Below are 14,385 nucleotides of genomic sequence, written 5' to 3'. Positions count from 1 at the left end.
GAGAGAGAGAGAGAGAGGAGAGAGAGAGAGAGAGAGAGAGAGAGAGAGAGAGGATTTTAACTCCCCCTGAATGAGATTGTCAGGTATTATAGTTACCTGTTCATTTTTATATGTTTATCAGTTTATTAATTTGTCTTTTTGCTATTCTAATTCATTTATCAGTTCTGTTGATTAATTTATCATTTTTTCATCGTCTAATAAATTATATCTCTTCTTTCTGCATTTCCTGTTATCCTCTGTAATTTCTTCCAAATGTATGGTGTAATTACCTGTTCATTTTTATATATTTATCAATTTACTAATTTATCATTTTTTTTTCATTTTCTGTTGCTTCTTTCAAATTCACGCGGAAAATACCTGTTCATTTTTATCAATATATTAACCAATTTACTAATGTATGTTTTTTTTAAAAATGTAAATGATATTTCAATGTTTGCTTATAAAATTAATGCAATATTCATTACATGTCTGCATATAAATTATATATAGAATATTTAATACAAACGTATCAGTAATGTGTTAAGCAAAGGGGCTTAATTGAATTGAATTAGATTGAATTGAATTAAATTGAATCCTTTATTCCAGCTATGAGCCTTATACATTAGATAAAATTTTTACGTATGCATGTCTTTGCAAAAGACTTGACAGAGAATATTGCATAAATATTCATACCTTTATAAAATATAATTTCACATTTATTAAACAATGCATTGCTTATCTTTCACTAGGATGTTGTAAAATGTATACATATATGTATATATACGTACATATTTATATATATATATATATATATATATATATATACATATATATATTATTATATATACACACATACACATATATATATATACACACATATATATATATATATATATATATATATATATATATATATATATATATATATATGTGTGTGTGTGTGTGTGTGTGTGTGTGTGCAAGTACAGATTGATTTATTGATTGATAATTATCTGGCACTTGGTAGGATAAATTGATAGTTGTGAAGAAGTTATGCACCTTCTAAAATTTTTTCTGCTTTATATTGTATCTGATTATTAACTGTAATTATAAAGAGTAAGCGTCCTAAGGAGAGAGAGAGAGAGAGAGAGAGAGAGAGAGAGAGAGAGAGAGAGAGAGAGAGAGAGAGAGAGAGAATAAAACCAGGTTTTCATTTGGTGAAGATGTATGCATAATTCTCACATTCTTTCCTGCTGAGAGAGAGAGAGAGAGAGAGAGAGAGAGAGAGAGAGAGAGAGAGAGAGAGAGAGAGAGAGAGAGAGAGGAGAATATTATTACAATTGTATATCTCTCTGAGTGACGTTAGCCTGACAAGGTACACCCGAGGGATATCCCATTCTCACAATAATGGCAGGGAATATGGTCAGGGTAGCAGTTATGTGGTTTAGGCAACTCGCTGCTATTTTAATATTTATATATGAATGTATTATATTAAATAATTAATTGAATTAAGAGTCTAGACTTTTTTTGTGTGGGGGTGGGAGTGGGGGTTATTGTGGGTTATAAAACTATACTCAATTAGAATAGGTTATTAAGGGTTAAGATACTTTATCATATATTTTATTTTGTATAGGCTTACCTCGTTACTCGTTTTGTAGATTAACAATATATTCATATAATTCAATTCATCTAAAAATTACAAACTTCTAAAACATTAATAAAACATTAATCTCGTTCTTTATAATCGTATAATTCAATTCATCTAAAAATTAAAAATTTCTAAAACATTAATAAAACATTAATCCCGTTCTTTATAATCGTATAATTCAGTTCATCTAAAATTAAAAATTTCTGAAACATTAAGAAAACATTAATCCCGTTCTTTATAATCGTATAATTCAGTTCATCTAAAAATTAAAAATTTCTGAATTTGGGAAGATTAAAAATTTTTGAGAGGTCACGTTCCCCCCCAAAAAAGTTACCTTTAAAAAAATGATATAATCGTAAAGAGATTCTTATTTGCCATAGGTTAACGAAGAATGAATTTCCCCAGTTCTGCTCGCTAGGGAGACGCCATTTTTTTTTTTTTTATTTTTTTTTTTTTTTATTTTTTTGCTCTTCAATTAACTAAATGCGACGTACAGACATGCAGGAAAGTGTATCTAATAATGACTGACCTCATTCCAGGTGACGGACATTTTGGGAATGTTTTTGTTTAGTGACGGGGAATTCTAGACATTTATTAATAGGATGTGTGTGTATGTATATGTATATATACATATATGTATATATATATATATGTATATATATATATATATATATATATATATATATATATATATATATATATATATATATATATATATATATTTTTGAAGCTTGAATTTCTGAGTCAGTGGCCCCTGTGGGTGATTTGTTTATGAATAAGGTTCATCTTCTGAATATAATAATACATAACACATACACACAATACATTAATAACATAATAATAATATAATAATAATAATACCTTCATGTTTAATTTTCAATTTTTTTTTATCATCACATTTGGCATCTTGAAGCTTCTTCTTCTTCTTCTTCTTTTCTCTTTTGTGTTAGAAAACTTTTATAGAGGTCATTAAGATAAGATTACCTCTCTCAAGAAATGGACCATAAACTCTGGACCCAGGGAGTCCCAAGATGGTGTACTGTTTGTTTATGTTTCTGTTAATTTAAACTTTCATAAGTACATATACATTTAGATTACATCACTCAAGAATACATTTAGATAAGAACATATACATTTAGATTACATCAATCAAGAATACGTTTAGATTACATCACTTTTAAATTTAGATTACATGATTCTAGAATACATTGAGATTACATCACTTATACATTTAGATTACATCACTGATACATTTAGAGTACATCACTTATACATTTAGGTTACATCACTCAAGAATACATTTAGATTACATCACTCAAGAATACGTTTAGATTACATCACTCAAGAATACGTTTAGATTACATCACTCAATAATACCTTTAGATTACATCAGTTATACATAGATTACATCACTCAAGAATACATTTAGATTGCATCACTTATACATGTAGATTACATCAATCGAGAATACATTTAGATTACATCACTTATACATATAGATTGCATCACTCAAGAATACATTTAGATTACATCACTCATACGTGTAGGTTACATCACTCAAGAATACATTTAAATTGCATTACTTATACATTTAGATTACATCACGACAAGAAAACGTTTAGATTATCACTCTTGAAATAGTAAATACATCTTAGATTCATGAAACACGTGATATTAATTTTGTTTATATGTTTAAACATTCTTAAGTATATATACATAAGATTACATCACTGTTTGTTTATGTTTGTGCAAATTTAAACATTCTTAAGTACATATACATTTAGATTACATCAGTCAAGACATAGTACATACATTTTAGACTCAGAAACACATGACATAATTTGTTTATAATTTTAAATATTAAAACACATGACATAATTTGTTTATAATTTTAAATATTCATCAGTACTTCCACACAAGATTATATCACTCAAGAAATAGTACATATACTCTGGATTCAATAAATCACAAGGCATTACGCAATTTATACATATTTGTGTAAATACAGTTTATACGTGTTTGTTTAAATACTTACAATCCTAAGTACACATACAAAAACAATCACAAGATAATCTACAGTTTGTTTATGTTTACGTAAATTTAAACATTCATAAGTACACATACAATAGATTACATCACTCAAGAAATGGTACACACATTTTGAATCCAGTAAATCACACAAGATATTACACAATTTATACGTATTTGTGTAAATACAAGCACTCACAGTTACACATACAAACCCACCATAAAACTAATGTATGTGCATGTTTGTGCACATACACAAACATGCACATACAAAGGAGGAAAGATGAAATACCTTTAAGCACACTTCTCCACACATACACTTTGTTTATATTTGTCTAAATACAAACACACATAGCTACACATACAGAAAGACCATAAAACTAATGTATGTGCATGTCTGTCAACATACACAAACATGCACATACAAAGGGGAAAAGATGAAGTACCCTTAAGCACACTCCTCCACATTACAGATTATCTGTAGCCGAACTAATGATCGTAAAGTCCCTTTATGGATGTTCTTACCATTATGGTACTCACGCCATCTGATAAGATGGGTCCGTGTCCTGGTTTTGACGATGAACCCACACTGCCAGTGGCCCAGAAAACTGGTTATATCAGTCAGACTGAAAATAAGTATTGTCCTATAATAGTTATTCATTGGTTAATTACATCTAGCAGTAAAATAATCTTATTAGATTTCTGGAAAGAAAACTATTGTGCCGGCTTTGTCGGTCCGTCCGCACTTTTTTCTGTCCTCACTTTTTCTGTCCGCCCACAGATCTTAAAAACTGCTGAGGTTAGAGGCATGCAAATTGCTATGTTGATCATCCACCCACCAGTCACCAAACATACCAAATTGCAGCCCTCTAGCCTCAGAGGTTTTTATTTTATTTAGGGTTAAAGTTAGCCATAAACGTGTATCTGGCAATGATATAGGATAGGCCACCACCGAGCTGTGGTTAAAGTTTATGGGCCGCGGCTCATACAGCATTATACCGAGACCACGGAAAGATAGATCTATTTTCGGTGGCCTTGATTATATGCTATACAGAAAACTCGATTGCACCGAAGAAACTTCGGCGCATTTTTTACTTTAATTTTTTTTTTATCCTGTTATCGAAACCAGTGGCTTAGAAAACTGGTTATATCAGTCAGAATGAAGGTAAATATTTTCCGCAATAACTTATTCACAAGAAAAATTAACTGGAAACTGGTTTGAGTTACATCTGGCGATAGAACAATGTCATTTTTCACTATCACCGGCTTCCGAACTGATTACATCAGTCAAACTGAAAATAAATATTCTCCTTAAACAATTATCCATCAGAAAAGCTGAGTAGAAACTGATTAAAATCATCTCTTGTATTAAAACAATATTATTTTCTATCCTGTCATCGATTCGTTCACGACAGGAAAAAAAATGGAGTTGGCCATTCATTCGAAGTGCAGTCTCATAGATCCTTGTAGATCGATGACTATAAAATTTCCCGAGAGTAATGGCTTCCTGACCTCACTTGAATTGGCTTTAGACAGTAGAGTTGCATATAGCATATATATATATATATATATATATATATATATATATATATATATATATATATATATATATATATATATATATATGATTTTATAATATATAAATGAAAATTTTGGCTTGAAGAATTAGAAGTAAAATATATTTTTATCTTAATTGATGGGAGCATGCATGTTATTTTGTGTGTTGCAGACAATATATCTTATCTCTCTCTCTTCTTCTCTCTGTAGTTTTTAAATATGAAAATTTTGCATTTTTTACAAGAATTGCAGGTCTTCTCTCAAAATAAGGGCTCTTTTATCTAATTGATGGGTCATTAGATCATAAAATTTTTGTCCATTGCTTTAGATTATATATCTGCCATGTTCTTTTTGTGTATGTTTCTCTCTCTCTCTCTTTCTTCTTTCTCTCTCTCTCTCTCTCTCTCTCTCTCTCTCTCCATCCGTTCCATCATTCCCTTTTTGTGGTTTGTATGGTCTTAGCATTGAAAGAGAAGGAGGTCGAGAGTGATTAATATCCACACAATATCATTCATTAAACGACTGAATACCCATATATATATATATATATATATATATATATATATATATATATATATATATATATATATATATATATATATATATATATATGTGTGTGTGTGTGTGTGTGTGTATGGCTTCCATCTGGGTGAACAGAAACAGAGAGAGAGAGAGAGAGAGAGAGAGAGAGAGAGAGAGAGAGAGAGAGAGAGAGAGAGAGAGAGAGAGAGAGAGAGAGAGAGAGGGGTAACGAGATCATTGCTCATCACTCACACCCTTTATGATAAAGGTCCGGAAAGGTCCCCTGCCCCCCTACCACGCGCCCCCGATAAATTTCCAGGGGTTAATTCGTCATTGATCCGTCAAATTAACTCACTTTGGCGTCGTGATTGGCGAAGGTTTTTGTCGCAGTTTCTTGTGATGTGATTTCCTGATTTCAGATTCTGAACTTGTCTTCGTTTGATTCCGGGGTCAGGATGAGTGTCGTCGAAAATTTAATCATTTGCGGGTTTTTCTTTTTTGTAATTAGCAGATCGGGATGGGTTGTTGCGAAGGGGTAATGTAAGGGTTTTTTTTTTTTATTTTAAAGTTGTGTCTTGATGGTTTGTTGCATAAAGGAATGAAGGGTTTTTTTCCAAAGTTGTGAGGGGTTCAGGAACTTTTTTTTTTGGTGCTTGTTGCATAGAAGTAATGAGTTTTTTTTTTTTTAGGTTTTTTTAAAGCCGTGTGAAGGGTTCTGACACTTTCTTGACATTTATAAGTTAGAAGTAATGGAAGGTTTTTTTTTAAAGTTGTGTGGTTTCAGACACTTCTCTTGAAGTTATTGCAAAAAGGAACGAATGACTCTTTCAAAGTTGTGAAGGTTTGAGACACTTGTTGTTTTGGTGATTGTTGCATAAAAGTAGTGAAGGTTTTTTTTCAGAGGTTTTTCAAAATTGTGAAGGTTTAAAAACTTTTCTTGACGATTATAACATTGAAGTGATGAAGGTTTTTTTAAAGTTGTGAAAGTTCAAGACACCTTTGTGGAATCAGTCAAGAAATTATGATATTCAATTCATCATAATTCAAGAAATGATGATATTCAGTTCATCATAATTCAAGAAATGATGATATTCAGTTCATCATAATTCAAGAAATGATGATATTCAGTTCATCATAATTCAACAAAGAATTATTCAGTTGGTATTCAAGAAATGATGTTCATCATAACTCAAGAAATTATGATATTCAATTCATCATCAGTATCAGTAACCTTAAATGATGATATTGAATCATTTAACAAGAAATTTGTCAGATCATAATTCAAGAAATTATGATATTCAACTCATCACCAATATCATCAAGACCATGGTAACTTTCCAGAATCCCTCAATTCATCATTCATCTCAATCATCTTCATCCTTCATCATTTTCATCATATTCAGTTCATCATCGATACCTCTGTAAACTTTTGTGGTGAATCATTGAACAAATAGTGATGTTCAGTTCATCAATTCAACATCACCATCACAGACATCATCTCTCAATTCATCATCAACATCATCATCATCATCATTTCACCGTCTTCATTATCATCACCTCCAACGCCTCCAACGCCAGGTGACCCCTCCCCCCTCCCCCCCTCCAAAAAAAAAAGGAAGGTCAATTTAATTACAGATGTTAAATGCTATTATCCTCTTCAAAACGTCCATCTATCCCGGACGACTCCACAGATAAAATTAGGACCGGGTTTCCTTCCTCCTCCTCCTCCTCCTCCTCCTCCTCCTCCTCCTCCTCCTCCTCCTCCTCCTCCTCCTCCTCCTCCCTCCCCGCCCGCGACATCTTTCCTCACATTATTCCGCAGACAGTCCTCATTATCTTATTATAAATCCCCCGGGAAAGAAGGGCTCCTCCTCCACCCCTCCACTTCTTCTTTCCTTCTTCTTCTTCTTCTTTTCTTCTTCTTCTTCTTCTTCTTCTCGTTAGTCACTGACTTGATTTTGCCTTTGCATCTCTCCATCTCTATTGTAGCATCAACACGTTTCTCTGCTCCTCCTCCTCCTCCTCCTCCTCCTCCTCCTCCTCCTCCTCCTCCTCCTCCTCCTCCTCCTTCCTTCCTTCCTTCCTTCTTTCTCCTCCCTCCTTCCACCTCCTCCTCCTTCCTATCCTCCTCCTCTTCCCTCCTCATCCTTCCCTTCCTCCCTTCCTCCTCCTCGTTCTTCCTCCTTCCTCCTCCTCCTCATTCCTTCCTCCTTCCTCCTCCCTTCCTCCTCCTCCTCCCTCCTCCTTCCCCCTTCCTCCTCCTTCCTTCCTTCCTCCTCTCCTCCTTCTCCTCCTTCTCTCCTTCCTCCTCCTCGTTCTTCCTCCTTCCTCCTCCTCCTTCTTATTCCTTCCTCCTTCCTCCTCCTTCTCCTCCTTCCTCCTTCCTCCTCCTCCCTCCTCTTCCTCCTCCTCATCTATTGTAACACCAACACACTTCTATCTTCCTCCTCCTCCTCCTCTTCCTCCTCTTCTCAGAAAGGGGGCACGGTTGTGGAAGGGAGGGAGGAAGGGAGGAATTACCAAAAAGAAAGAAAGGAAAAAAAACCCCACGCCCAGGTTCTTCCGACGTCAATTGGTCTTAATCAAGGAAGCGTCTTTTACAAAGGGGGCGAGTTCTACGCCGTGGACTTGGTTTTGGGGTGTTAAGGGGTTGGCGGGGTTGAAAAGGGGCTAGGTTGGTTAGTGGTTAAGGGAAGGGGGAGGAAAGGGGGAAGCCTCGGATGAAATTAGATACATTGAGACGCGTCGAAGAAGAAAGGAGACAAAGAGGCAGGCTTGTGTTGAGGGGATTAGGAGAGGACGAGGAAGAGATAAAGACACAGAGATGGATAAGGAGAGAGAGAGATAGCGAGAGATTGAGGGAGAGAGACAGAGAGAGAGAGAGAGAGAGAGAGAGAGAGAGATAACGAGAAAGAGATAAAGACAGAGAGATGGATAAGGAGAGAGAGATAGCGAGAGATTGAGGGAGAGAGAGAGAGAGAGAGAGAGAGAGAGAGAGAGAGAGAGATTGAGAAAGAGAGAGAGAGAGAGAGAGACAGAGAGAAAAAGAGATAAAGAGGAGAGAGAGAGAGATTATGAGATGGATTACAGGTGGAAGAAAGAGACAGAGAGAGAGAAGAGGAGGAAAGAGAGAGAGATAACGGAAAGAGATGATTTTGATAAGGAGAGAGAGAGAGAGATTGAGAGAGAAAGAGAGATTTAGAGAGAGAGAGAGAAAGAGATATTTAGAGAGAGAAAGAGAGAAAAGATAAAGAGAGAGAGAGAGAGATATGTAACACACATTACAGGTGGAAGAAACCAAGGATAAAAAGATTGTTTGAATGATGAGCGAGGTGATTTTTGCAAAGAGAGAGAGAGAGAGAGAGAGAGAGAGAGAGAGAGAGAGAGAGAGAGAGAGAGAATCTGGAAAATAAAAGAAAAAATAAAAATAGGGACCAAGACTTGTAGGACTGAATGAGGTGAATTTGAGGGAGAGGATTTTGAAGAGAGAGAGACAGAGAGAGACATGTTGCTATGTATAGGAAACCCAAGGACAGGAAATTAATAAAAAAATCAGATCAATACAAAGCACCCAACTGCCCTGGAGTTTTCCTGACCATGATTCTCTCTATCTCTCTCTCTCTCTCTCTCTCTCTTGGAAAATCATCTTTATCCACTTATTTATTTTTTTCCAAATGTGTCTTGTCCTTCTTTTTCCTACATCTTCAACGTAAGCTATCCTCTCTCTCTCTCTCTCTCTCTCTCTCTCTCTCTCTCTCTCTCCTCTCTCTCTCTCTCTCTCTCTCAAGAGATAATCGTTAGAGAGCACTATTATTTATCCCTAAATGTTGTCCCAATCAGTCGAGTTGTGCTGAATATAATTTCTGTATTGAGTTTTCTTCTGAAGAATAATTTGGCAGAAATCTATCTCTTGTTAATATGATCAATAAATAAGTAGAATTTCTCTCATATTCTAAGTCAAGATGAGAGAAAGCCAATTAAGATAAGTAGAAATTAAAGTCACAATCTTATACACGGAGGAATGAGCATCGCAGAATTACCGAGAGATAATTCTTTCTCTCTTTTTTTCTACAATTTCTCTCATACTTCAAGCCAAGATGAGAGACAGCCAATAAAATAAAAAAGTAAAAAATGCGAGTTTCTTCGGCGCAATCGAGTTTTCTGTATAGCCGCTACGGCGTATATTCAAGGCCACCGAAAATAGATCTATCTTTCGGTGGTGTAGGGATACTGCTGTGTGAGCCGAGGCCTATGAAACTTTAATCACGGGCCGGTGGTGGCCTGGCCTATATCGTTGCCAGACGCACGATTATGCCTAATTTTAACCGTAAATAAAATAAAAACTATTGAGGCGAGAGGGCTGCAATTTGGTATGTTTGATGATTGGAGGGTGGATGATCAACATACTAATTTGCAGCCCTCTAGCCTCAGTAGTTTTTAAGATTGAGGGCGGACAGAAAAAAGTATTGACGGACAGACAAAGCCGGCACAATAGTTTTCATTTACAGCAAACTAAAAATTAAAGTAAAATATTATAAGGCGAGTAACAACCATAGGAGATTACTGAGAGAATTTATTCTCTCTTTCTTCACAATTTCTCTCATATTGTAAGTCAGAATGAAAGGCAGGCAATTATAAAAAAAATAGAAATAAGTCATAAACTGTGAGAGAATTACTGTGAGAGAATTTTTTTCCCTCATTTTTTATATAAAAAATGTCGACTATGTATAATCATTAATGCACAGAAGGATTCTTTTAAAGTCGTAGGATGGCGGAAGCCAGTATAAAAGGAATCCTTCCATTGCGTTTGAGGAGATGAACCCCGGAAGAAGGACTCTCTCTCTCTCTCTCTCTCTCTCTCTCTCTCTCTCTCTCTCTCTCTCTCTCTCTCTCTCTCCAGAACACAGTAATTAGAGATTTTCTAAAATTATTTGTTCTACGTTGCATGTTTCAGATCCACAAGCAGAGAAAGGTCTCTCTCTCTCTCTCTCTCTCTCTCTCTCTCTCTCTCTCTCTCTCCAGAATGCACTAAGAGATTTTCTAAAATTATTTGTTCTACGTTGCATGTTTCAAATTCAGCAGAGGTTCTCTCTCTGTCTCTCTCTCTCTCTCTCTCTCTCTCTCTCTCTCTCTCTCTCTCTCTCTCTCTCTCTCTCCGAAGCACAGCAATTAAACTTTTGTTTAATTTTGTTTCGACCTGGTCATTTGTTCTTTTGTTTCAATCAAATTTTAAAATTGGGTGTTGGATCCCAAATCACACACACACACACACACACACACACATATATATATATATATATGTATATATATGCGCATGTGTGTTATTTTTTATTAGATATTATTATCAATCATCTTGCTGAATATTATCTCGCTCTTTCCTACCTCATCATTCTTCTCTTACTTTAAATCATCATTTCCTCATCTCTTCGTGAGACCAGATCACCCTTCATACCCCAAAAAAAAAGCCAGCCCCCCAGGCTCCTCTCCCCCTGTCTCCCCAGGGGGAGGAAAAACAAAAGAAAGAACAGGCTAGTTGTTCTCTTCCAGGGGTTAAACGCCTCACTTCCTGACGGAGACCTCCTCCTCCTCCTCCTCCTCCTCCTCCTCCTCCTCCTCCTCCTCCTCCTCCTCCTCCTTCTGCGCCTTCGACCGGAGGTGGAACCGACGTCATTTCGGGTGAAATTACTTTGCATCTCTCTCTCTCTATCTCTCTCTCTCTCTCTCTCTCTCTCCTCTCTCTTTCTCTCCTCTCTCTCTTCTTTTTTTAAAATGCATTGGAGAAGCTATCAAGTCCTGGTCGCCATTATAGTCTTCTTCTTCTTCTTCTTCTTCTTCTTCTTCTTCTTAAAATCTGGGATCAGGGGAAGGAAGGTTGCGACAACAGCAGCTGAGTACTTTCGCTGTTTCCGTTGCATTCTGTTGCTTTCTGTTCCTTTCTGTCAGTTACTTTCTGGCCAGTGGTGTTCCTTCTGTTCCTGTCTGTTACGTTTCTCTGGTTACTTTCTGGCCTGTGTTTCATTCTGAACTTTTTTTTCTTTTTGTGAATCATATTTGTCGCTGCCAATATTCGTTTCTTCGGCGCAGTCGAGTTTTCTGTACATCGTATAATCCAGGCCACCGAAAATAGATCTCTCTTTCGGTGGTCTCGGTATAATGCCGTATGAGCCGCGGCCCATGAAACTTTAACCACGGGTCGGTGGTGGCCTGTCCTATATCGTTGCCAGATGCACGATTATGTCTCACTCTTAACCTTAATAAAATAAAAATTACTGAAGAGGCTGAGGGCTGCAATTTGGTATGTTTGATGACTGACTGTGGATGATCAACATACCAATTTGGGCCCTCAGCCTCAGTAGTTTTTGAGATCTGAGGGCGGACAGAAAAAGTGCGGCGGACAGGGAAAGTGCGGACAGAAAAAGTGCGGACAGGAAGGTGCGACAGATGACGGTCCCTGAGGAAAGTTGAACCTCAAAAGTTTCAATAATTCACTTAGATTTTTATTTGTTTATTTATTTATTTTTATATTTTCTAATAACTGATCTCTTCTTTCTTTGTTAACTATTATACCTTCTGTTAGATTTCTGATGCAGTTGTGATATTCTTTGGAAGTTTGATTTAAATCACTTAGATTTTTTTATTTGTTTATTTATTTATTTTTATATTTTCTAATAACTGATAATCTTTATTTTCTTTGTTATTATTATTATTATTATTAAGAAAAGTTTCTTTCTGATGAAGAATTCATTATTATTATTTTTTATTGATATTTTTGGGAGTTTGGATTTCAAATAAGTTTATGGCCATTGTTTTATAATGGCTTGTTTATTATGAATAGGGTTCATCTTTAAAACAATAAACTTAATAATTGTTTATTGTTTTAATCAGCTAATAATAATAATACAACTAATAATAATAACAATAATAATAAAAATTATTATTATTATCATTATTATTATTAAGAAAAAGTAAATATAAAATTTATTTTTTTTTAAATAATAGCTAACGCAAAACATCCGCATAATATTATTATTATTATTATTACAACATTAATATTAAAACAATAAACTTTTAAATTTGTTTATGTTTATTGTTTTTTAATAATAATAATAATAATAATCGCGAGAAATATTATTATTATTATTATTCCTTATTATTATTATTATTATTAAAACAATAAAAATTAAATATGTTAGAAATGTTATTGTTTTAATGATGCTGGGATAATAATAATAATAACGGAACGGGAAATTATTATTATTAATATTAATAATAATAATAATAAATTATTGTGTTTATACAGTATATAATATTTTATATTATTATTATTATTATTATTATTATTATGAAATGCCCTTCCTGCATTATTATTATTATGAAAACAACAAACTTAAACATTTAAATGTACAAGTCAGATGAACACAGCCACCAAAACATCCACAGCACATGAAAAACATCAGCACCCTTTCCAAATGAAATTGATAACATCCTCAAAAATTAAACAGATCACAAACACGCGAATGTCCACTCCGCCCTGACAGCATTGTTGGCCTTGATGAACACATCAGTTATCTTCATGACAGCTACTCTGAAAAACCAACTTACCGTTAGACATAAATACTGGCGAGAAATCGAATGGCAAGTCTTTTTGTGCTCTGGTTAGCTTATGGTAGCGATTCATTTGTCTGCTCAGCAGATGTCATGATACCATTACATCGGGTCTGTAACTCGCTTCTTCCTCATATACGGCATCGCGAACTCCGGCTGGATTGGGATAATGGAAAATCCATCAGGGAGTTCGCCGCTAACGTGACATACTTTTAAATAAATAAAAGGGAAGAAGCCGGTTTATAAGATAATGTGGTAGTAAATTGTCATGACATCTATGTAGGCGAGACAGGTAGATCGCTCTCGCAAAGAATAACAGAGCACAAAAGATCAGTACGCTACGCTCAGAGAGTTCAGAATTTTCCACATATTAGAAATACAGGTACGTCATTAACTGAGAGGGCGGAGTTATTTTCGGCGAGCAGCTGTCCACAAAAGAAAGATGCTGGAATCTGCTATCATCAATCAAACCAACAATATGAACCTTGTCAATAGCAATGTATAAATCGACGCCATCACACCTTAATCCTCAGACCCCTCTGAAGAACAATCAAGAAACGCGACCGCCAGATCCATCAAACGGGAGCTTGAGGCCAAAAACTCTAGGGAATCTTGGTCTCTCCTCCCTAAGAAACTCCTCCTCCAACATCCTCCTCCACACTTCTTTTCTTTTGTCTTATACTCATTGTAACTTCCACCTGTCCTTATTCTACTAGTGAACAGGGGCACAGAAACAAGTCCAATATATGGTTTCAATGTTTAAATAGTGTTTTATGGGCCCCTCCTGAGAGAGATATAGCGGTATATATATCTATATCCATATATCTATATATCCCTCCTATATATGTATATGTAATATGCCATGTATAAAATGTGTTATTCTCTGTCATTCCAATCCTCCTCCTCCTCCTCCTCCTCCTCCTCCTCCTCCTCCTCCTCCTCCTCCTTCTTCTTTTCCTCCTCCTTCTTCTTCTTCTTCTTCTCTTTCCTCTCCTCCTCCTCCTCCTCCTCCTTCTCCTTTTCTTCATCCTCCTCTTCTTCTCCTTCTCCCCGATCAACCAAAACAT

General features: G+C 35.3%; 1 protein-coding gene across 1 annotated transcript in view; it reads right to left on the bottom strand.

Moving 5' to 3' along the window:
* The window catches only part of LOC136842154 (brain acid soluble protein 1-like), a 60,584-nt gene extending 49,200 nt beyond the window's left edge, over positions 1 to 11,384 (bottom strand). The window contains exons 1-2 of the mRNA XM_067109514.1: positions 11,277 to 11,384; positions 4,160 to 4,223 (exon numbers count right to left, since the gene is read on the bottom strand). Of these exons, the coding sequence (XP_066965615.1) occupies positions 4,160 to 4,223; positions 11,277 to 11,384 (172 nt within the window). The remainder of the gene's footprint in view (positions 1 to 4,159; positions 4,224 to 11,276) is intronic.
* Positions 11,385 to 14,385: the final 3,001 nt, after the last annotated feature.

Source organism: Macrobrachium rosenbergii, chromosome 9, assembly GCF_040412425.1.
Source record: "Macrobrachium rosenbergii isolate ZJJX-2024 chromosome 9, ASM4041242v1, whole genome shotgun sequence".
Lineage (NCBI taxonomy): Eukaryota > Metazoa > Arthropoda > Malacostraca > Decapoda > Palaemonidae > Macrobrachium > Macrobrachium rosenbergii.
Note: the sequence above shows the minus strand (reverse complement) of the source record. Positions and strands in the feature narration are given on the sequence as shown.